Source organism: Siniperca chuatsi, linkage group LG18 (assembly GCF_020085105.1).
Source record: "Siniperca chuatsi isolate FFG_IHB_CAS linkage group LG18, ASM2008510v1, whole genome shotgun sequence".
Classification (NCBI taxonomy): Eukaryota; Metazoa; Chordata; class Actinopteri; order Centrarchiformes; family Sinipercidae; genus Siniperca; species Siniperca chuatsi.
In genome coordinates, this window is record NC_058059.1 from 2,818,742 (window position 1) to 2,843,614 (window position 24,873).

The window sequence follows — 24,873 nt, forward strand, 5'->3', positions numbered from 1 at the left end:
GGGCTAGCTCGATAATTACTTACTGTAACAAGAGCTTACCTTCTGCCTGCTCCAGCTGCCAGACGATGAAGCCTCTCGATTGTAGACAGTTAAGTTAGCTAGCTAAACGGCTAGCTAGCTAGCTAGCTAGTGTCGCAGTCGGGCTAACGAGGCTGCTTGATAACCGTGTTGTCGAGCGTAGTTTGACTATTAATAATATTTTTTTTTTTTTGTTGTCACATCCCAGACTTTTGAGAAGTAAGTACACTATTCAACACTTTAAATAGTATTATGCTACTCTTATTTATTGCAAACTTCCGTGCGGTGTCACCTATGAACAGTAACCAATAACTGGTGAGGCTAACTAAACTAGCTAACTAAACTAGTCAATTTAGAAGAAGCTTGTTGCAGTCTGTGCTTGTTGCAGCTCAGTATACCTTCCTCATTGCACAATGGCCCTCTTATAATATATTCATGAGCTCACGGGGCTAATGTCTCCCACAGAGAAAGGCATTTTCCTGTCCCTCCTCCTACAAGTCAGGCGGCTGACTGACTGCAGACCAGAGCAGCAGATCATTTTAGAGAAGAGAGGTAGGGGTGGAGGTGGTGGTGGTGGTGGTGTGTGTGTGGGGGGGGGGAATCATGGAGAATGACGTCACCTGTAAATTATCACGTATGTATGATCCATGCATGCAACATAGTCTGTGATTTCCACTCATCATGCACCTGCAATACCAATATATATATATATATATATATATATATATATATGTATATATGTGTGTGTGTGTGTGTGTGTGTATATATGTCACACTATTACCTCCTCAGCAGTGCACGCGCACGCACACACACACGCACACACACACACATTAAGAGAGAGGTGGTGTCTGTGTCACATGAAGCCAGGCAGTGTTTCAGCAGCAGGGCCAGCAGCGAGTGTTTTGGAGTCATTAGAGGTGTCTGCAGTATCTTGCCAGAGGGCAGTGCAGCGTGGAGAATAAAAAGTCCAACCTGCCTGTGTTTTTCAGACCTCTGTTGCCCTGGAAACAGGTGCCGAGATTTCCCATTTCTTCATTTTTTCTCTACACTATCCATATCACTCCCCACCACCACCACCACCTCTACACTCCACACGCTGCTGCTGCTGCTGCTTCCTCCCCCACGACCTGCCGCATAGTACAATCACACACACACACACACACACACATACACACTTTGCACACAATTTCCGATCTACTGCAGTCATTTCACAATGTCACAGGACGGAGTAACTGACTCCTCCAAGACATAACTACACACAAAAACCAGAGAGTGAACACGCGCCGCTGACCCTGCTTTGACTCTGAGGCTGAACGACCATCAGTGCTGCAACAATCTGACCTCCAGGAGAAGGGGGGAAAGGGGGGCAGATGGGGAGGGTTGAGGAGACAAAGAAGGAACAACTGAAATCAAGGACTAGCGGGAGTAAAATAAAAGCTGGCTGCACTCTCAGATGTAAGAATGTGGTTCATTTTGCTCCTGTATTTTTGCTGTAGGCGAGTTTTATTTATACAGCCCAATATCACAAAGTCACAAATTTGCCTCAAGGGGCCTTTACGATCCGTACGGCACACGACACCGTCTATCCCTGGACGCTAGATTCAGACGAGCAAAAACTCCTTTAACGGGGAAAAATATGGAAGAAACCTCAGGATGAGCAACAGAGGATCCTCTCTGAGGACGGACAGACAGGAAATAGATGTAATGTTTAGACCAACGTAATATTACAGTATCGGACAATCAGGATGACAAAATTATAGATAGGGGACAGGAAAAGTGCTATCCCCGCTTTCCCTTCTCTAAAAATGTCCGATCCGATTGATTATGCTCATGGGAGTGTTAGGTAGAGTTCGGGCAGATGGTTCACCATATTGCGCACACACCTATTTCCTAACTGTAGGTGTTATTTTGAATATTCAAGCATGAAAGCGCTGAAGAGAAGGAGGCATATGTGTTGCCACACACGAACAGAAACATCGGTTCACACAGTTACACGCAGGAGAGACACATTTACTCCGCGTCTGTCTCCTCACTTTCTGGCCTTTTTAAGTCATCCCTGTGTTTCTGCAGTGTTATGTGTGCATACCATTGCAGTGACTTCTCTTTGGCAGGAGGCAGAACATTCCAGGGAAATGGCTGACCCAGAATAACACTCACAGACGCAGGATGACTGAGTGAGGTCCTCCACCCTTTCGTTACCCAAGCATACTTAAACCGCTGTTTCCTAACAGACACATGACATTTCATGCGGAAAAACACAGCCACACATACTGTATAGTGTGTGCAGCTGGGATAGCAACGCATATGACTGTCATCACAAGAACACATGACAGCGTTTTTCCCCCCCAGCTAATCCATAACTCTATTGTAATGTCCTCAAACCATACGAAATCCTAATTTTCACCCTGCTGTCGTCAATGACCTCCCTCTGGCTCAGTGCAAGTACATTTACTCAAGTACAGGGCTGCAACTAATTATCCATTCATCTGCCGATCATTTTCTCAATTCATCGATTAATCTTTTAGGCTATAAAATGTCAGAAAGTAGTTTTAAAATGACAATTTCCTAAAGCCCAGGCTGATGTCTTCAAATAGCTTGTTTGGTCCAATCAGCAGTCCAAAACCCTCCAAAATGATTGATCTACTATCAAGCTGAAACTTCAGTAGGGAACGTTGGGTATTTTTACTTGAATGACCGAAACGATTAATCGATTATTAAAATAGTCGCCCATTCATTTTCTGTCAATCGACTACAGTACTCAATTAATCGCCCGGCTCAACGTAAGTACTGTACTTAAGAACAAATGTGAGTATTTCCATTTCAAGCTACTTTATACTTCTACTCCGCTACAGTTCAGAGGGAAATATTGTACTTTTTACAGATTTATTTTGCAGATGAAAGTTTCACGTACAAAATTTAGGATGAATTTATAGAATATAATGCATTGGGACAGATTAGAGTACTTTCACTTTTGGTACTTTATGTGCAAATAATACTTGAATCCTTTTACTTAAGTAACATTTTGAATGCAGGACTTTTACTCAGTGTGGTGTTGTTGCCTTTACTTAAGTAAATGATCTGAAAACCTCCTCCACCGTTGCTCTGGCTCTCTCTTTATCCAGCTTGGCCCTCCATTTGGGCGATCTGATGGTGCAGTGGAGTAATTTTACTCCAGTTTCAGTGGTTGAGAGCAGCTTGTCACAATTAGCGTGAACTCCAATCATCCTTCTGTCCTTCGACCTCTGATTTTCATCTTTTTACATGCTATTCTGACGACCATCTGGTGCCACAGTCTCAGCTTTCACTTCTGTTCTGATCTCGGCAGAAACTACACGACCGTGTAAATGAAAGGCCGAGGCTCCTTCATCCTTCATACAGGAGCACTGATCCAAACATCTGGAGCAGCTGTGCTGGAGCTCTGCTACTCTGCTGTTACTGTAAATCCTTAGATAGGCTCCAGCGCTAACTGAGTACATTTACTCAGGTATTTCCATTTTGTGCTTACATTACTACTACACTACATTTCAGAGGGAAATGTTGTAGTTTTTACTGCACAATATTTATTTAACGGTTACTTTTCAGATTAAGATTTTACAATAAAACACATAATAAGCTTATAAAATACAATACATTGTTAATATTAAACCAGTGGTTTCCAACCTGTCTGTGTCTAGCTGGGGCCTTTTGTCACGTTTGAGACCCAAAGAGGTAAAATTATCATAAAATGAATTAATAATATTCCCCCCAAAAAGCAAAGACTAGATAAAAAAAAACACAACACATTTGTGTATCAGAACTTAGTTTTTTCTTCTCTCCTCTCCCATTAATCATCTCACGACCCCTCAGATTTATCTGGTGACCCTTAGGAGGGGCCCGACCCCGAGGTTGGGAACCACTGGACTAAACTAGCTAACTGTATATAAAGAAATTAAACTAGCTAACTGTATATAAAGCAGTTAAAACTAGCTAACTGTATATAAAGCAGTTAGAACTAGCTAACTGTATATAAAGCAGTTAAAACTAGCTAACTGTATATAAAGCAGTTAAAACTAGCTAACTGTATATAAAGTAGTTAAAACAGCTAACTGTATATAAAGTAGTTAAAACAGCTAACTGTATATAAAGTAGTTAAAACGGCTAACTGTGTATAAAGTAGTTAAAACTAGCTAACTGTATATAAAGCAGTTAGAACTAGCTAACTGTATATAAAGCAGTTAGAACTAGCTAACTGTATATAAAGCAGTTAAAACAGCTAACTGTATATAAAGTAGTTAAAACAGCTAACTGTATATAAAGTAGTTAAAACAGCTAACTGTATATAAAGTAGTTAAAACAGCTAACTGTATATAAAGTAGTTAAAACGGCTAACTGTGTATAAAGTAGTTAAAACTAGCTAACTGTATATAAAGTAGTTAAAACTAGCTAACTGTATATAAAGTAGTTAAAACTAGCTGAGTACTTCTTCCAGCACTGCAGTTTTGTCTCCACACCTGGTGCAGTGATCACCTGTAAAACAGCAGATCAAACTTTTTAGATGAAAAGTTTTATATTTTATTACTTCACATGCAGGAGCAACTTATTAGATTTAGATTTTCTGCGATGACACCTTTACCTGGGCTCATTTTCAGCCTTGGTCAGCCTTTTACAAGTAAAAGTCTTATTATCAGCCAAATGTACTCAAAATATATAAATAAAAGTTCTCATTATGCAAGCAGATTCATCCCCTGTCAGTGTTACATTATTATGTAGCAATACATTACTTGATTATTATTACTGGTACATTAACGTGTAAGCAGCATTTTAATGTTGTACCCGGTGGAGGAAATGTGAATTACTTTATATATACTGTTGCGTAGTTTGATCTGTATCAATATATTGTATTTTATTACCTGATCATATGTTTTGTATGAAACAATATTTCCCTTTCAGATGTAATAATGTGAATGATCATTGTTGGTGGTTTTGTGGAAACCCTGTTGCAAACTAATCACAGCTGGGTCACTGCTGCCATCTTGTGATCAGAAATCAAACTCCACTAAATGCAGTTTTGTGCTGGTTTGCACAGTAGTAGATTAAACTTCAGGCTGTAGAAGGATCCTGGACATTGTTTTATACACAGAATTAATACACATCCACTGCCTGGATCCTTCGGCATTCAGATACACATGTATTCTTTTGCCAAGTTAATATCAATAAGGCCATAATTACCTCTGTCATAAAGATTAAAGCCCTTTTCTGCACACAGGTGTACTTGTGGTGGAAGAAGCACAAACATTTACGTAAGTAAAAGTAGCAGTACCAGGTTGTAAAAATATTCGGTTACATGTAAAAGTACTGCATTCAAATGTTTAGGTGACTTAAGCAAAGGTATTGTCAGGAGGAAAAAAAAAAATACTCAGCTATCAAAAATAAAAGTACTCCTGATGTGTTATTATATATATTATTAACTGGATTGATTCTTATGAAAATGTAAGAAGCGTTTTAATGTTGTATCTGGAGGTGGAGCCATTTTAATTCATCTATAAACGCGTTTGTATTTTTAGTGGAATTTTCTCTGAAAAGTAGAAATATAAAATACTCAAACTTAAAATACCCAAAATTGTACTTTTTCAGTACTGGAGTAAAATTACTTTCCCACCACTGTCGGTGTCATAAACTGACTTGATGACAAATTAATTGGATGTTTATCTTATTAAGGACATCTTAATAGGCTGGCAGCCTGTTATCTTTGTTTTTCAACGAAATAAAAAATATCCACCGCTTTCTAAACTGCTCATATAACGATTAGTGTGAAATGTTAATGAAGTCATGTTGTGAAAACTGCTGTTTCACCCTCAGTTTTTACTTTCGCTTTCGCTCCAAAGTGAAAGTAAACTTCAGTCTGCGTGTTCGGGCGTCTGGAGGCGTCTTGACCGCGGTTTCATCGATAAACGCCGTAATTGATGATAATCACGTTGAATCCGAACACGTTTGGCGTCGTCTTCGGTGAAAGGTGAGTGTTTGGCACCGAAAAAAATAAAATAAAATAAATGTTTTGTTGTTGTGTAAGTTAGTGTGCGTAAAGACGCTGGAGGGGGATATCCGACTTAAATGTTACTAACGTGCAGTTCATCGCTCACCCTGCTGCTTTAAAGCATTACAGTTTGAAAGATCGGTAGAACAAATAACAAATATTAGTGGAAGAAGCGCTCACATCCTTCCTTTACCTGTAAAGTAAATTACAAGTCCTGCGTTCAAACCGCTGAAGAGTAAACCTGCGGGATTTTTCTGACGTCACAGCTGGCGTGGAGCCAATCAGAGTCCAGTGTGAATCCCACTGGACTCTGATTGGCCGGTGTGATGCGGAAACTGAGAAAGGACTTGTTCAGTGAAGTAGGAGACATCTTGTGTGCAGCTGTTCAAACCTTTTGAAATAATAATGAAAAAATATTTGTTTATTTATTCTGTTTTATTCAGCGAGTGAGACTAACATCTTCTCAAAACACATTTCTGTCTGAAAGCAGATCCTGGTTTTACCCGAACTGGCTGTTTATTTTATTGCTTTTGTGTATTTTATGTATTTTATTTCTCTTTTTGTGAAGCACTTTGTACTTTGTTTTGATAAGTAAATACAGTTTTATTATTATTATTACTGATGGGGATGTAATTTAAAGAAGTTTTGATTGGGCACAAATTATTATTCCAAGCAGATTGTTTTTATATGTCTGAAAGGGGGATCTTTAAAGTATAAAACGTAAAGTATTCATTTTGCAGGATGTTAAATTCCTGAGCTCCCAAACTCCTGAAAGATTGTTTCTATCTTTTTATTTTATTTTATTATCTTGTGCAACAAGATAATGTTTTTTGGGAGCTCCTTATTAAATATCTTTGATGTGGATTGTTATTATTGATGCGTCAAAATTGTAGGCAGCATGTTAACGTAGCTGGTTGACGTGGAGCTAATTTGAACTATTTTATAAACTACACACGGTTCACAGGTGTTTCTGAACTTTTTTTTTGCCTGGTTACACCTTTTCTGAAGGCCTGTGTGGGCTCGACCGACTTGTCTCTCTCGCCGTTTTGTTTTGTTGCAGAACAAATACCAGCTGAATCGTTCTTGCCGTTGCTGTGGAGTTTGGCGACGTCTCGTGAATCCCAGCGTAGCTTTCGCACGACTCCAACCTGAGCAGATCTAATCAGCCACAATAACAGCAAACACTAGAAGTGAGTGCGTTCGTCTTAGTAACGATAAGGCAGGTCGCTGCAGCCGCATGAAGAAAAATTAGACTTGATTTTAGAAAATACTTAAGACTAAAGAAACTGGTTGGAAACATGTAGAAATGTTCTTTTCAGTTTTTCATTTGTTTTAAGAAAATAAGACTAAGGACTCAAGTTACAAATAAAAATGGCTTCGTAAGAAGAAGATTTCTGCAGTGATCTCGTGACCCCTCCGATTGATCTTTATCTTTGAGCCCCAGGTTGGGAACCACTATTAGAGAGCATTTTATCAGAACTGCCAGTTTTGTAGGAATAGGCTGTTTTGTACAGCGTATACTTTATTTTTAGCCATGCTAGCAGCACAGCTATAGCGATGTCTGTTGGTCAGTACACCACTTTGGTCCAGACTGAAATGTTTTAAAAACTATTGGATGGATTACTGTGACATTTTGTACAGACATTCATGGTCCCCAGAGGATGAATTTTGATAACTTTGATGATCTTCCTGTAGCGCCACCAGCAGGTCAAAGTGTTCACTTAGTCTGTGAAATATCTCAACATCTACTAGATGGTTTTCTGACTTTGCATCTTGTACCACCATAAAGTCAGAATTTTATTTTGTCCAATACTTTGTTTTATGACTAAATATTTGCAGAACTAATGGCGTTCCCATCAGCCTCGGCTGTGCTTTGTGTTTAGTGCTAATTAGCAAATGTTAGCATGCTAACACGCTCAACTAGGTTAGTCATTGTGAGCATAAGACGGCGTGGTCCCTCATTCTTCCAGGAGTGTTCTATCGTAGAAAAGGTTTCAGTCGTAGTCATCTGGACACCTCACTCATCACTGTTCAGTACCTGATTAGCATATGCTAATCATATGCTAATATGCTAATAAGGTACTGAACAGTGATGAGGGAGGTGCAGCCAGAAAACAATAGGCCTGATTACTGATTACTGGGCCATCATGGAAACAATTAGGTCAGTTTCAGGTGCAACTAGGCAGAGTAATCAACAGATACTCAGGTAGACTCCTTCCTGAGGGCGGGGCTTAAGTAATCACAGGGTAGCTTAAATTTCTGAGTTCTCAGACCATTTTCACAATTGAGAATGACTTCCGGATGGGAGCCAAAACGTCTTGATTCTGAAAACAGCGTCCAGATGACTACGACTGAAAATTTTCTACATTGTGAGCATGTTAGCACGCTGACATTAGCATTTAGCTCAGGTGCAGCCTCACAGAGCCGCTAGCGTGGCTTTAGATTCTTAGTCTTGTTTATTTGTCTATCCACACATAACAACATTTCTGTTCACGTGTGTTGCAATCTGTAAGGTTTGTCATTTCCAGCAATTAAATACTGGTTTTCTTCAGTATCTGGTCCGACTTGTTCACCCTGCTCCTCTGAAGTATCACCTGGAATCTGTTTTTTTGTGTCGGTCGTGGTGGTTAAAATAAAAGCTCCACAATGACACTCTTCCTTTTCGCTTACTGTCATCCTGTCCTGTCTCTGAAACCCGCAGAAATGGCCGAGGGGCACAACCGCCGCAACGACAGCTCCCAGATGAAAGATTTGATTCAGTTTGATGACCACTCTGAAAACTGCCACCAGGAAAAACACGAGCATGAAACAGAGCACAACAGCAAAGACAGCTCTAGTCAGGCCGGCTGCACCTCCTCCTCCTCCTGCTCCTCTGGACCCTCCAGTGCCGGGGCTGCCGGTCGTACCCAGGCGGAGTGGGAGGAGAGGGAGGAGCCGGTGGAGACCCAGAGGGAGGACGGCACCTCATCATGTTGTCACCTGGACGATCTGAAGCGACTTCCACAGTGCCAGAAGAAGCTGGGGCCCCTGCAGTTCAGCAGTGACCACACCATCCTCATAGATGTAAGTGTTTCGTCTCTCTGTCTCCAGTGGTGGAAGTACTCAAATACTGTAATGTAGTACTTATGAGGTACTTGTACTCTACATGAGTATTTCCATTTTATGCTACTTGAGACTTCTACTCCACTATATGTAGTGGGGAGTACTTAAATCCTTCACCCAAGTACGAATACCACAATGTAAAAATACTCTATTACATTTAAAAGTCCTGCGTTAAAAATCTTACTCCAATAAAAGTACAGAAGTATCAGCAGCAAAATGTACTAAAGTATCAGCAGTAAAAGTACTGGTTTTGCAGTAAAACATCTCCTGTGACTGATATCTGACTCTATCTGACATTATTAGATTGTTAATACTGATGCATCAACGTTAGAGCAGCATTTTACTGTTGTAGCTGCTCGAGGTGGAGCTAGTTTTAACTGCTTTATATACAGTTAGCTAGTTTTAACTGCTTTATATACATTTAGCTAGTTTTAACTGCTTTATATACAGTTAGCTAGTTTTAACTGCTTTATATACAGTTAGCTAGTTTTAACTACTTTATATACAGTTAGCTAGTTTTAACTGCTTTATATACAGTTAGCTAGTTTTAACTGCTTTATATACATTTAGCTAGTTTTAACTGCTTTATATACAGTTAGCTAGTTTTAACTGCTTTATATACAGTTAGCTAGTTTTAACTACTTTATATACAGTTAGCTGGTTTTAACTACTTTATATAAGGTTAGCTAGTTTTAACTGCTTTATATACAGTTAGCTAGTTTTAACTACTTTATATACAGTTAGCTAGGTTTAACTACTTTATATACAGTTAGTTAGTGTTAACTTCTTTATGTACAGTTAGCTTTTAACTGCTCTCAGTTAAATTAAATTTAATTTAATTTATATAGCGCCAATTCATAACAGACGTTATCTCATTGCCCTTTTCCTATAGAGCAGATCTAAACTGTACTCTTTATAATATTAATTACAGAGACCCAACAAATCCCACCATGAGCAAGCACTTGGCGACAGTGGCAAGGAAAAACTTCCTTTAAGAGGCAGAAACCTCAGACAGAACCAGACTCAAGCTAGTTTTAACTGCTTTATATACAGTTAGCTAGTTTTTTAAGAAGAAAAAACAAAGTTCTGATACACAAATCTGTTTTCAGTTTTCTCTGATCTTTTCTTCTTTGTCAAATATTGGATGATTTTTCGTCTTTGGGCCTCAAACAGTTATTGAAATGAAACCATGAACCACCACATAGAGCCTTGCAGTGCAAAAGCAATTGAATATGACTGTATGACTGTGTTGTTTTTTTTTTACCCAGGTGGTTGCTTTCAGAAATGAAGGACTTAAGCCCCAGCAAGGGAGAGAGATGTGGCACAGTAACTTTGTGAAAATGCCGTGTTCACCATCGAGTATCATCACAAAGACTGGACTTACAAAGGTTTGTTTGAGGCATCTCACCTGATGTATGGTCTATATCTATGTTGTCACAATGCAATTAATCATGGGTAATAATGAGAAGCCTGTAGACCACAACAGTGTCTGCTCACAAGGTAAACGATTATATGTGTACATTCACAGATTCTTATCAAGAAATACCAAGCACTCACCTTTCAGTCTCTTGTTGACTTGACTAAAGGCGAATGATATTGTTTTATTTTATTTTTCCTGAACCTCACACAGTTTTAAAAGGAGCCTGTGCAACTTTCGGTGAACTGCAGGTACTGTGGCTACAACTGGCTATTGTGGGATAATATTAAATGCTAAAATATAGTGTAACAATAGACTCATATAAAGTTAAAATGGCAACATTTTGTGGTGAAATGAAATCCATAAATTTTAGTGGAATCGCAACGATCAGTGGATTTGCTTGCGGGGGCGAAGTAAATCCAGGTAAGTCTTTCGCATACGGATTTACGCTGTTGACCAATAGCGAACCGTCTCGACATGGACTGACGTTTGTAGCGTATCTGTGTATTTAACCTCTAACAACAACCAACAAGGGAGCGTTTTATAGCTTATAAATTTAACTCTTCATTTGTACAGGAAGACTGCGTTTTCAGTCTCCCTTTAAATAATAAAGTTATGAGAAATACAGAGTACACTGACTTACTAGTTAAAAAGGGTGATATTTTACAGCAGTGAGATATTCATGCAGTTTTATGGGAATAGTTCCTATATAAATAAATAAAAAACAATAAATCATTTTAAAATAACTGAAAAGTTTTATGTTATTAAATGAATCTTTTCCGTCTACAGCAACAGGTGGTGAGGTGGAAGGTGATCACCAAGCACCTGAACAATCTGGCCAAGAAGACGACAGTGAGCGTTGAGAATGTGAAGGTACGTTGGCAGCCACGTACAATTGGCATTTGCACATTTTTACACTAATATTGTCTAATCAAGGTTAATTTATTTATCATTATACAACACGGGGACGCACAATGAAATGTAAGCTGTCGTCCCATCATGCCACACACAAAGAAACAGAAAACTATTATTTATGGTGGCGTGAGGAGTCTCACAGCCTGAGCGACGAAGCTGCTCTGTGGTCTGGTGGTACGACAGCGGATACTCCTGTATCTGTTTCCAGACGGCAGCAGGGTGAACAGGCTGTGGCGGGGGGGGGGTACCGTGCTTTAGTATCCTTTGGGCTCTGCTCAGGTACCGCACCAACATCACTGATGCTCGGTGGGTTGGTACCAATGATCTGAGCGGTTTTAATCGCCCGCTGCAGAGCCCTCCGGTGCTGGGCCGTGCACATTGCGTGCCAGTTTGTGATGTTTCCAGTCAGGATGCTTTCTGTTGCTCCTCTGTAAGAGTTAACAAGAACTCGGCACGGGAATTTTGCCTAAAGTTTCTTTAGGAAATACAGCCGTTTCTGAGCTTACTTTACCTGCATTGGAGATTAATCGCTACATTAACGCACATTTTTGCAAATCTTAGGTTATTAGGTTATTTTTGCACATTGCACATATTCTTCATACTGTGAACAATTGCACATTCCACCGTCGTCGTGTTAAACACTGCACAGCTCTTTTCATTTTAAAGCAGACATATTTTACAGACTTTTTTTATTGTACATTTCTATTTTCTATTTATGATTCTTGACTTTTGCAGTACTTGTTTTTTCTTTTCTCTTACTGTGTTTACTGTGACCGTTATGCACAAAACACCAAGGCAAATCCCTTGTACTGTATGTGAAATCCTACCTGGCGATAAACCTGATTCAGATACTGATTGTCTCCGAGGAACATTTCATGTTCAACCTTACTCTTTCAAACTGTCCCTCACTAGGAAGCTATCATCAAATATAACCCGAAGTATGAAGGTCAGTGGTCCTTTGATGCCCTCGCCAATTTTGTGCAGGTCAGTGTCTTTGCGTTTACTGCAAATCATTGAATCATCAGTTTTGTTACAGAATGTCTAAACGATAAGAAATGATCCTATTTCCTTTCCAGCGTATCCCGAAAGTAGAAAATTACTTCGACACACTGTTTCCAAAGATCGCTGCGTTGGCCTTGAAGCTGCCACAGTATGTGATGAAGGTATGAAACGTACCGGATCCGGTGACTCCACAGTTCACGCATACTGATGGTGATGGTGACCGAGTGTGTGTCCATGTTTTCAGGCCATCCCGCTGCTTCAGAGGGGACACGCTGCAACCATCACTCTGTCGCAAGTTCAGATATCCTGCCTGCTTGCGAACGCATTTTTCTGCACCTTCCCTCACCGCAACACCTCCAGTTCCAACGCAGAGTACCACAGCTACCCCACCATTAACTTCAGCAGGTCAGGAAACTTCATTCCCACCGTGCTACATATCTGATTGCAACCCCTAAATACTGTCTGTAAGTTAACTCTTTATTCTCATTCTGCATGCAGTCTGTTTGGAAACTGGTCAGAACGGAAGAAAGAAAAGCTGAGGGCCATCATGCATTACTTTAATGTGGTTACAGATGAGAGTGAGTTGATGCTAAACCTCCTCTTCCTGCTGTTTGTGAGGCATCTCGGTGAAGATCTGTGACTGTTGTTGGTGTCTTTGCAGCGACTAAACCAAATGGACTGGTGACGTTTGAGAGGCGTTGCCTCAGAGACACGGACGTACCCAACTGGAGAAGGTAACAAATTATAATCATCTTTACTTATAGTGCACTTTTCAAAAGTTACAAAGTGCTTCACACAAGAAAGCCAATTAAAATCGACTGTATTAATAATTATTATTATTGTAAAATCAAATATAAAATCTGATTAAATGGATTACATTATACAATCAAATAAATATAAACAATTCCAGTAATGTAAGATAAATTAAATAAAATCAAACAAGCTCTTGTGCAGCGTTCATGTCATATAGGCAGTGCTGGAAAGTTACTAAGTACATTTACTTAAGTACTGCACTTAAGCACAATTTTGAGGTACTTGTACTTCACCTGAGTATTTCCATTTTATGCTACTATATACTTCTACTCCACTACATTTATCTACAAACTTTAGTTACTTTGCAGATTCAGATTAATATTACAAAATATACATCAACTAATAAATGATGATGCGTTATTATAGATTAGAATACGATAAGTATTTATTGATCGGCAGGGGGAAATTCAGAAGCTACCCAGCAGTGTATAAAGTAATTAAAATTTCCTCCAACTTTTGCAACATCAAAGTGACGAACACATTAATGCAGCAATAATTATAATCCAACGACATAATAAACTTTTACTTTCGGCACTTTGAGTATATTTTGATGCTAATACTTTTGTACTTAAATAAAATTTTGAATGCAGGACTTTTACTTGTAACAAGTACTTCTTCCACCGCTGCATATAGGAGTTATTGTAATTCCGACTTTCCGACTTGCAAATAAAGTTCACGTAAACGTCAAAACTGAAAGTTTGGATGTTTTTTTTAGCTTGGCTCTTACTTACAGTATATGGAAGTGCCTGAAAACCAAACAAACATGGATGCTAACGTTAGCATGCTAACATTTGCTAATTAGCAGTAACACAAAGTGCAGCTGAGGCTCATCAGCTCTGCTGGTATTTGGTCATAAACCAAAGCGTTGGACACATTAAAACTTTGACCTGATGGTGGCGCTAGATGAAAAGTCAGAGGATCAAGTTATTACGGTTCATCCTGAGGGGAGCGTGAACGTCCGAACCAAATTCAATGTCAATCCATCCGATATTTGTTGAGATATTTCAGTCTGGACCCCCAGGCCGACAACTCACTTTGTTTCGTGTTTTTTTTGTGCGTGGAAGCTGTAAGGAGAAGATGCCTAAGCTGCATGTCACATCACACGGCACCATCGAGACTGAAGGTACAGGCATGCTGCAGGTGAGAACTGACCCAAAGCAGCGCTGATCCCCAGCTGTTTCAGTCCAGAATTCATTTAAAACCTCTTCCTTGTGTGTGTGCAGGTGGATTTTGCTTCCAGTTGGATCGGTGGAGGTGTTCTGGGCTCTGGTCTGGTGCAGGAAGAGATCCTGTTCCTCATAAATCCAGAGCTGATTGTAGCCCGCCTCTTCACCGAGAAACTCAACGACAACGAGTGTCTGATCATTACAGGTACAGCCGTAATGAAATGATTAGTTGATTAATGGATTAGTTATTGTTAATCAACAGAAATAAATCAATAACAATTTTGATAATCGACTAAAATGTGAGGATTTGCTACTTTTATATGACCGTAAACTGAATAACTTTGGGGTTTGGACTGTTGGTCGGACAGAACGAGACATTTGAAGATATTATCTTGAGCTTTGGGGAATTGCATTTTTAACAATTTCCAACATTTTAGAGACAAAACATTATCAACAGGTTTCTGTGTATGAATGTGTTCGTTTCCGGAGCACTCATAACACTCAAGAATATTAAATTAATCAATCAATGTATCTACTAACAGGTATCGTGTGTGTGAATCACAGCCTGATGGATCTTCTTCCTTCATCGTTGTCCAGAAACTATTAAAACACATCAGCGAGCCGCACTGTTGCACTGGGTGACATGTTCCTTCATCACCATGAACACACACACTGTAGTTTATTCTGACTCAGTCCCACACACACCGTCCTGCTGCCCCAAACACTCACTACAGCACCACATGTGGATTCATCCGCCGCTGGAAATAGTCCCCAACAGATGCACTGTTTCCTCCTGTTAGTTTGATTTAAAAAAACAGCTGTTTGAGGAAATTACTGCGCCCTTTTAAACATGAAACGACATATTTGTGAGGCGTTTTTTTTAAAGATTTACGTCCTCAGTAGGAACCAATGGGCTCGGAGCTGAGAGCCACAGACAGGAAGTCAGACAGTACTGAGGGACGGACTGACGTGCTGGTTTTGGTTTTCTCAGCAGCCTTACAGAATGCTTTCATTGTTTCTCAGGCTCTCAGCAGTTCAGCTGTTACTTCGGTTTTGGTGACACCTTTGAGTGGGCAGGCCCTCACGAAGACCGCCTCAGAAGGTACGAGCGCTCGCTTTATGTGTCTCAAATTTGAATGGATTTGGTTTTCTCACAAATATGATCTGATCTTTTTAGAGATAAGTGGAATCGGCTGGAGAGGCAGATCTTAGCCATTGACGCTCTGAACTTCAAACACAGAAGGGAGCAGTACAATATGGCGAAGGTCACACGGGAACTCAACAAGGTGAGGTCCTTCCTTTGTGTGTATTTTTATTTTTTTTAATAACGTGACCTAATAATCATGTAGTAAAAGCCGATATATAGAAAAATCACAACTTTAAAAGTAAAAAGGTTCAGATATTCAGTTTCCTGCATGGTTTACAATAAATCATCTGAATTCTTCTCGATTGTCCGTACTCGTCACATGGTTGATACAAATCTTTTTATGTGGTTATACTATACACGCTATGTGTTAACGCAAAACTCTGTTTTTTCTTTTGACTTTATTTGTATTTCAAAATTTTAAACGAGGAGGGCTTAAGACAAAAACATGGACATTAACAGAGTGAAATAAAAAGATCAATAAACAATCAATATAATTATCCCACAACATTTCTATTACAAGCATCATATACATAAAACTAACAATTAATTAAATGAATTAACAGCAGAGACCAGTATTATGTCAATAATTATAATAATCTGGTGAGCTTTGGTCTGTTTTTCACTACAGTGCAGTCGATCACACCAAGGTCGATTAGTATTTGCTCTCTTTTTGGAAAATGTTGTTCTTCTGGGTATAAACCAGATATAAAAAGTTTCTGAAATAAGTTTCTCAACTGTAATTTTGACCTTTTCCCAAAAGCTGTTTATTATTCTGCTCGGCCAAACAATGTGCATCAAAAGTTCCCCTTTGCATTAGTGCTTAAGTCTGACAATATTATATAATAATAACTGGATTGTCAACAAATCCCATAAAAAGACCCAAACAACAGCATGTCAGTCCGTCTCTCAGTACTGTCTGACTTCCTGTCTGCGGCTCTCAGCTCCGAGCCCATTGGTTCCTGCTGAAGACGTAAATCTTTAAAAAACACCTCACAAATATATAGTTTCCTGTTTAAAAATGCTCATTAATTTCCTCAAACAGCTGCTGTAGTCTTTATCAAACCAACAGGAGGAAACAGAGCATCTGTTGGGGACTATTTCCAGCGGCGGATGAATCCACATGTGGTGCTGTAGTGTTTGGGGCAGCAGGACGGTGTGTGTGGGGCTGAGTCAGAACAAACTACAGTGTGTGTGTTCATGGTGATGAAGGAACATGTCACCCAGTGCAACAGTGTGTTTTTCTATCGTAGCGTGTATTGTTTGCTGAGTGTTTCTTTATTGGCAGTGCAAATATTTAAAGGAAATGTGGGACACGAGTCTCATTCTATGTTTCATCTATGGTAATCATTTTTACATGGTTTTATTGTGTCCTTGAAGGCGTACTGTGGATTTAAGTGTCATGGGGACAACGAGCCAGACATCGCCACGGGCAAGTGGGGCTGTGGAGCTTTCAATGGAGACCCACAACTCAAAGGTATAGTTTTTCAATGTTACCCAGCAAGTTACTGATTTATCACTGAAGAACAAACTTATCTTGAGCTTTTCCTTTGTGTCCATGTCCAGCTGTGATCCAGCTGATGGCAGCAGCAAAGGCGAAGAGAGGACTGGCCTTCTTCTCCTTTAAGGATGAAAAACTGAAGCAAGACCTGCAGCAGACGTACCACCTGCTGGTCACAGAACAGACTACAGTCGGTGAGAGTTTTCAGGACGTAAAACTGTTAAAATGTTGCTTGTTTCTAAAGTTTCTCATGTTGGTCTGTTAATAATTTCAAATCGCTCCTTCGCAGACAAACTGTACGGACTTCTGGAGGACTACTGTGTTTTCCAGCGCACATCCGGTGGTCCACATGTGGATCTGTTTGAGTTCCTCAGGAACTCCATCAGACACTCCAGGAGTCAGCTGTGAGGACCACGTCCACGTCTCAATTTGCACTGAAATCCAGCAGGAATGGAAACAGAAATGAAGAAGGAGCTAATCATATATTTTCTGTTTTGTTGTGTAAATATAATTTTTTTGTTGTTGCATTTTTAGCTTAATTTCATAGTCGGCAGCGTAGCGATAGGCAGAGAGATGAGTACGACTTGCAACAAAGGCCCCCAGCTGGAATCAAACCAGGCATGTCGTGGTTACGTGGTGGCAATTAAGTCAGAGGGGAGGTTTTTTATCTTAGTTTGTGCTTTGAGAGTTTCACAAAACATCCTAAGGCTGAAAGAACCTCCTAAATCCTCCTAAACTCGGCCATTTAACTCCTAAAAATAAGGGACGTGTCAGTCCTAACTTTAAGACTCCTAGGTTTTGGGTGATTCATAAAGCATTTCAGTGCTAAAAGCAGCTCCTCTGCCTGAGAGGAGTCCTGAGTGAGACCTGCTCACAGTCCGTCAGCTGCTGCAGGTAGCTAAATAACCTGTAAAAGCACATTTTGATGGCGGTGAGTTTGGACGAAGGAGCTAGTTTTAGCGCTAAAATGCTTTTAAAATGACTCTTAAGACAATAAACTTTGAAGTCCTTAAGTTAGGACTGACTGTAAACTGACAGCCAGTTACAGTAGGAGCTCAGGATGTTTTGTGAATACGGGCCCTGACGCATAATGATGGATAATGTTGTATTTACATCTTTACTGACTTTTGCTCCTTCAGCTTTGTTTTACGTACAGTTCCACATATAATCTGGGAAGCGAATCCCAGGGCAAAACTTACTGCTGCTCATAAAGCTTCCTGCTGTGAGTGAACTGTAATAATTAAACCAAGATGAGCGTATGAAGGTTTTTATCAACTCGGCTCTTCTCTCGCCTGGATGTTTGTCGCTGGACAGTCAGAGGACACTTTCTCAGCTAGACTTTAGTCAGTAAATCAAACAGAAAACTCATCATCAAACAATCTGTTTTAAGTGAATATTGTGGCCTTTTCAAATCAACTGAGATACATACTGTTCGACTTCCACGACGAGTGTTAATTTACAATGATTGATGGCCTTCTCTGCTGCATTAATACAGTAATAATTTAGTCAGACGTGTTATTGCAAATAAAAGACTGTACAAGTTGTTTTAGCACCTCAAACTGAAAATAAAAACTCTAACAGCACAGTTCTGCTTTGTTTATTGAAAACAATAAAACATACAACACAATATGAAAAATAAATACAGCTTTCAAATCTGAAGAGCTGAGGAATCTCATCATGTCTTTACACAAGTATCTACCGTTGCTGGCTTTCTTTATTTATTCAAATGAAACTGTAATTTCAAGTATTCTGTTACATTTGGCACAAACAGACGTTCAACAGTGATGCGGCAGGACGGTGAGTGAACCGCGGAGGAGAAAATAAATAGGGATTTGGGAAGAATTGAAGCAGAACATATGAAAAATGGAAAAAATTAATAGTTACAAACTGAAAAATAAGACATGCGTTTATGTTGGATGTGGGTGCATGTGATGTCTGAAACAGCGAGCCTCCCCTCTGTTCACACGGAGATAAACAACACTTCATTTTAAAGTCACTGCTGAACTCAGATAAAAGTGCAGAAATATGTTGAGCACCTTTGACGAGTCTGTATTTACAGACTGTTTAACTGAAAAACCCTTTTAAACAAAAGGCAGGCATCATGTTTTCTAGAAGTTTAACTTTCGTCACTGTATATAATATGTGAGGGCTAACTCCAATACATTATAAAGGCGCTTAAAATTAGCCCCACTGTTCTTAATTTCAACCATTCAGCTCGTAACTCGGCCGAAACGTCTCAAATGATCAACAATACCTTTTCCTTTTTCACCAATCTCAGGTTATAACGCACTGCCAGGTCGCATGTGGTCAATATCACACCGCTGGACATTCAAATCCAGTTGAAAGGAATAGTTTGACATTTTGGGAAAGACGATTATCTGCTTTCTTGCTGAGAATTAGATGAGAAGAATGATACCACTCTCATGCCATTAGCTTAGCTTAGCATAAAGACTGAAAACAGGTAGCCTGGCTCTGTCCAGAGTTTTAAAAAAATCAGCCTACCAACACCTTTAAAGCTTAGAAAAGTCAAAGCACCCTTAAAACCATAATTGTCATTTTTACACTTTGGTTTATGTATGTATTAAACAAATGAGATATAACATGTGAAGCTTTAGAGGTGATGGTAAGCAGATTTTGTTAACTCAGGCCCAAGACAGGCTAGCTGTTTCCCTCTGTTTCCAGCCTTTATGCTAAGCTAAGCTAGCAGAGGGTGGTATCGATCTCATCTAACTCTCGGCAAGAACGCAAATAAGCTTATTTCCCAGAACGTGGAACTATTCCTTTAAATATGTGCGTCACTGTTTCCAATATTTCCTGCGGTTGTCCGACTAAAACCTTTTCCATTTCATGCAATCTGCCACAGATCAAAAATGATAACGAACGTTCAGCAGGTGATTGCACTCAGTGTTTCGGTAGGATTCTGGATGTGCAGAGCAGGTAGAAATTATTTTGTAATTAACAAAATAAAAAGCAAATGAAGTATGTAATTTAATCTCTTTGTCTCACAGATTAATTTTGTATATTCACGCATTCAATGCAGGTTTACTTACATTTCTTTTCTATAACAGTGTCCATCGCTGTGAACACGAGGTCGTCATGGTAACAGTGTTAGAAGTCAGTAGGTCATTGTGCGTTTTGTGATAACAGGTCTGATATGTAAATATACTGAGGAAAAACACATCAATGCAAAATGTTGTAGGCAAAGGGTAAAGCCAGTCTTGGGGTGTGTGTGTGTGTGTCTATGAGTGGAGGGAGGTGGAGACCAGTTGTTACAGTTTTCCTGAGAATGCTTCCAGATCGAACGCCGTGTCCAGTAAACGCTGCAGCTCTGTGAGGTGAGTCTGCTTGTTCCCAGTAGCTGGAGCTGCTGCGGACTCACGACCAGCATACCTGCAAACACACACACACACACACACACACACACACACACACACACACACAAATGAGCATACGTACACTCACAGCAGAGATACGTACTGAAACCAGTTTTCTGGTGCCAACAAAGTAAAACTGACCAGACGGGGCGGGTGTGGTTGATGGTGGTACGGATGCGGGGCTTGACGTAGTCGTAGTAGCCCTGGTTCTTGTGCTCTTCCTGACACCACACCAGATCAGCGTTGGGATGACGATCAGTCTCTGCTTTCACCAGATCAAACGGGAACGGTGAGAGCTGAAAAGAGAAAAATCTGAAGTTAGTAGTTACTGAGTTTCGTAACTACGGGTCCCATAATTTGGGGGGATGTAAACAGGAAGTATAATGTTGCCATGGAGTCAGTTAGTTTGCATTAGCTGTTGAACTTCATCCCTGTTTTTTTTTTAGCCTGAATGTGTTTATATTGTGGCACAACGTGATGATTCTAAGTTCTGGAGGTTTAACGAGCAGCTTTTTTCTATTTATGGACGTTTATTCACGACAGAAACAATATCCTCGGTCACACTGACTCTAAAAATACGTGTATCATGTCTGTGTGTTCAGTTATGACTCAGAGAACGAGTGCAAACTGTGATGCAAATTGCGGCACACGACTGACAGTGGCCTTCGCAGAAAGGTCAAGGGGTCCCCAAAATCTTTAGGAATCATCCTCAGGGGATCATAAGCAGCTACAGTATACCAAATCGCAATGCTAATCTGGCTAGTGATTTGAGATATCTTGTTCTGGACCAAGCTGTCAACACTACAGTTGGTTTTTACCCTCTTCTTCCCAGCCCCCACACTCTGACCTCACCTGTTCGATGCGGACAACAGCTACAGCCTCGTCCATGCCTCTGTTCTTGCGTTCGCGGGTCAGTTCATAGTAAATCTTGCCGGTGCAGAAAACGACTCTCTTCACCTTTCCTGGGCTGGCAGCTGCAGGCCCGTCGTCGGGGATTATCCGCTTGAAGTCGGTGGCTGCAGGATAACAAACATAAACTCTCAATAACACAAAGAGAGACTACACCCTATATTTCAGAAGAGGAGAGGTTTACATCTTAGCTCAGGATCTCCTTTGTTTCATGTTTTTCTGCCGATGTTTCCTGTTTTATTTTGTATTTCTCCTCTCCTTTCGTGTCAGTACCTTCACTTCCTGTCATTGCGTGTTTCCCTCCGGTTTTGATTGTTTGCCCCGCCTCGATTAGTTCCACCTGTGTTATCTCCCCTCACCTGAGCATTTGGTCTGTGTGGTTTCACTCGCTCATAAGCTGCGTTCCAGACAAATCGAACATTTCCGACCTCCTACTAGAAAAAGTACCATGGAACGCCACTCAAAGTCGGAGTTCCTACTTGTGAATTCGGGACAAACCATCTACCCCGACTTCATGTAGAAGCAGTTGTCTGACGTCACAACAATGGCAGCACCCATGGAAGCTCACATTAGGCTACACTTCAATCAACAGGGGAGGGGGGTACGATGTATTTGTAGACTACAGTTTTGTATTAGGCTTGTGGATGGAATATGAAGATACGTTTCCGAGTATAAAAGTGCCGTGAAATAATATGTATAATAGCGTTTGTTCGTGCGTCGTCGTTTCCTCCTCTGTTTCGCTTATTTATGCGAGGAGGCTGCACTGCTGAGAGTTCAACTGTGTGTACACTTGCCAAAGAAACATCAGTTTGTCACGGTCAGCCATGTTTTTTGTTTACGTTTGACGACGTGCACCTGAAAAGGCTTTGACTTTGGGAAAATGGCTGGAACGCTGGGCTAATAAACCAATGCTGCGTTCCAGCCATTTTCCCAGTGTTTGTTCATTCTGTTTTCTTGGACCTCGCCTGTTTCTGCCTGCTCCCTGACGGATTTGTTTATCTTTGTTTGGACTGATTCTATGGTTTTGACCTCTGCCTGTCTCATCATCTCCGTAAGCCTTTGTTCATTGACTTTTATTAATAAATCATTGCACTGCTTCTGTTCTGCCTCAGCTGTCTGCGATTGGATCCTATTCCTCGTGTTCCCAGTTACCTGGCTTGAACAGCGTGATAGTCAGTGCTCACCTGGCAGCATGTCATCAAAGCTGGACTTGGCCTCAGGATGGCGCAACAGCGACTTGGGAGTAAATATTATCAGCTGGTGTTGAAGAGAGAGCACACGTTCAGTGACATGAACCACATTATCTTGTCGTGTGTTGAGTCTCGTTTCATGGTGCGTCACTTACAGGCTTCCTGAAGGGCTGCAGGATCTGTCTGCGCAGAACGTGGAAGTAGTTTGCAGGAGTAGAGCAGCTGACAACGATCCAGTTACAGTCGTACAGCTGACGCACTGCAAAGTCCTCTGACAGTTTCTGACAAAAAAGTGGGGATGAAAATTAGAGGCAAGTAAGAACAGAACTTCTGAATAGATTTCACATTAACAGACAATCATTCAGTCACTATTATTATTCTTTTACATCAATTTGGGGGATAATCATGCTGTAAATTTTGGAACTACAGTTTATGTAGTGCTTTGGAGGGTGTAAACAAGAAGTATAATGTTGCTATGGATTCAGTGACTTACAGTGTGAGCCCTGTTTTTTAGCCTGTATTTGTTTACATTTTGGCATCATTAAAAGTAGCTGAATTAGCTATTAGCAGTTCCTGTTTGCAGTGTACCCATGGATGTACAGACAGCTAACACTGGATTACTGTGATACTGAAGAAAACTTAAAAATGTGATAATTCTCAAGCAAGTTCTGGAGTCATGAGGAGTCTTTTTTTTCTCTGATTTCTAAGCGGATTTATGGATGTTTATTGGCAATGCACTAATGATATCGTCGGGATGTGAGAGTCACACCGAATCTAAAACTATGTGTATCATGTCTGTGTGTTCAGATTGGAGTTATGACTCAGAGAAGGGAGTACAAATTTTGAGACATCTTGCAGCAATCGATCGCTGACGGTTTTTAAAGTACTGTAACTGCCTCCATGACCAGACCAAACTACAATAACTAACTCTCCTGTTTGTTTGGCTGTTTGTTTTCTACTGCCATTTATACCCCTCACACATATCTGTAACCTGCTGACGTAACAAAACATACAAAATAATATCATATTTTAACCATGTACTTAAATTAATCAAATAACAAAACGTGAGTTATATTTGAACCTTAAAAAAAAAAAGAAGAAAGTAAGTCTAAACTGAGTCTAAATAAAGTCAGTGTAACTATTAATGTTCTGAGGGGAAATAAATAGTGGAAATAAAACCGGAGGTTTTAAGAGAGGGAAAATACAAAAAAATAATTGGGTCTTTAAAATAGGAGGCCCAGATGAATTTTAAAGTTGGCCTGAGGTGTCTATAATTAAAGAAATGAGAAATCTATTGACAAGAAACTGGCCATCATACTGTAGATTATTGTGTCATTTTACATTATAAAAGAAAACGGAGGTTGTGCAAGCAATGGACGGAGGTCCAGATGAAAATAAAGTTGGTTTGAAGTGTCATATTATAAAATAAGAAAGCTGCAGTATTGACAAATCTGAAAAGCTCTCTTGGCCAGTTTGCTTTCGCTTTTGAGACGGTCCCTAACTTCAGCTCCTTTAGTTGTCTTTGTACTGTCACTGATGCCAGGCCTCAATATCTGATCATGACGTAGAAATAACACCTGTCAGACAAGCTTTATCCTGCAGCTGCACAACAAATCTGGTGAAAACAAAACCATCTACAACTCCGTGTTTGTTTACATTTTGGACAATCAGCGTCATAGAAAGTCACGCTGCTCTGGCTACAAGCAGTTTCTCTTGGCACTGTACAGACTACAATCACCTGGATTGAAAAGTCTAAATATGGTGTTATAACTAATATTACTGCAAAAAATTGCTGTTCATATTATGTATTTTTATTCCTTTACGTCCTAAGAGTGCAGAGTGTTGCAAACTCACAGGGAAAACATCAGGGTCATCGTTGCACATCTGTAGAAACCTTTCAGGGCGGGCAGACGAGTGCTCTGGACCCTGAGAGAAGGAGGAAAAATGGAAAACCAATCAAGAACTGACAAGTTATATATTTTTAACCGAGCTCTTGAGAGAATTTATTTAAGCATTGATTACAAGGCAGCATTACAGCATCTTGAGGCTGAGATGATTCAGAGATAAACGCATTATTTGGCTGATCATGTTTCTTAGTTCTTACCATTCCCTCCATGCCGTGAGGAAGCAGCAGCACAATGCCGTTCTGTCTGACCCACTTGGCCTGACCTGAGCTGATGAACTGGTCGATGATACACTGAGCTGTGTTATGAAAGTCTCCGAACTGGGCCTCCCACAGAACCAGCGCGTTGGGACTGGCCATGGCAAAGCCTAATTCAAAACCTGCACACGGACGAGGAAATCAGGTG

At 40.2% G+C, this 24,873-nt stretch overlaps 3 protein-coding genes across 11 annotated transcripts in view; 1 reads left to right on the top strand and 2 right to left on the bottom strand.

The window, feature by feature from the left end:
• zmiz2 (zinc finger, MIZ-type containing 2) overlaps positions 1–177 on the bottom strand; it is a 29,475-nt gene extending 29,298 nt beyond the window's left edge. For all 4 annotated transcript variants that reach the window (XM_044175056.1, XM_044175054.1, XM_044175059.1 and 1 more), the window contains exon 1: positions 40–177. The gene's annotated coding sequence lies outside the window, so the exon portion shown is untranslated. The remainder of the gene's footprint in view (positions 1–39) is intronic.
• pargl (poly (ADP-ribose) glycohydrolase, like) lies at positions 95–18,676 on the top strand. 4 transcript variants are annotated; one of them, XM_044175063.1, is made up of 17 exons: positions 95–237; positions 484–570; positions 8,733–9,094; positions 10,402–10,521; positions 11,340–11,423; positions 12,378–12,449; positions 12,542–12,628; positions 12,712–12,872; positions 12,966–13,045; positions 13,129–13,201; positions 14,345–14,420; positions 14,504–14,651; positions 15,470–15,548; positions 15,624–15,732; positions 16,971–17,067; positions 17,157–17,285; positions 17,381–18,676. In XM_044175063.1, the coding sequence occupies exons 3-17, from the start codon at positions 8,735–8,737 to the stop codon at positions 17,497–17,499; spliced, it is 1,794 nt and encodes a 597-aa protein (XP_044030998.1). In that variant the 5' UTR covers positions 95–237; positions 484–570; positions 8,733–8,734; the 3' UTR covers positions 17,500–18,676. The 4 variants fall into 4 exon arrangements, with proteins under 4 accessions (XP_044030998.1, XP_044030995.1, XP_044030997.1 ...); XM_044175062.1 differs by lacking the exons at positions 95–237; positions 484–570 and adding exons at positions 5,850–6,010; positions 7,092–7,221; XM_044175060.1 differs by lacking the exon at positions 95–237 and having other exon boundaries at positions 471–570.
• Positions 18,673–24,873, bottom strand: part of ogdhb (oxoglutarate dehydrogenase b) — a 30,896-nt gene continuing 24,695 nt past the window's right edge. For all 3 annotated transcript variants that reach the window (XM_044175051.1, XM_044175052.1, XM_044175053.1), the window contains 7 exons: positions 24,669–24,847; positions 24,419–24,490; positions 22,720–22,845; positions 22,559–22,631; positions 21,318–21,481; positions 20,607–20,761; positions 18,673–20,481 (listed from right to left, as the gene is read on the bottom strand). In XM_044175051.1, coding sequence (XP_044030986.1) covers positions 20,361–20,481; positions 20,607–20,761; positions 21,318–21,481; positions 22,559–22,631; positions 22,720–22,845; positions 24,419–24,490; positions 24,669–24,847 — 890 coding nt within the window. In that variant the 3' untranslated portion in view covers positions 18,673–20,360. The remainder of the gene's footprint in view (positions 20,482–20,606; positions 20,762–21,317; positions 21,482–22,558; positions 22,632–22,719; positions 22,846–24,418; positions 24,491–24,668; positions 24,848–24,873) is intronic.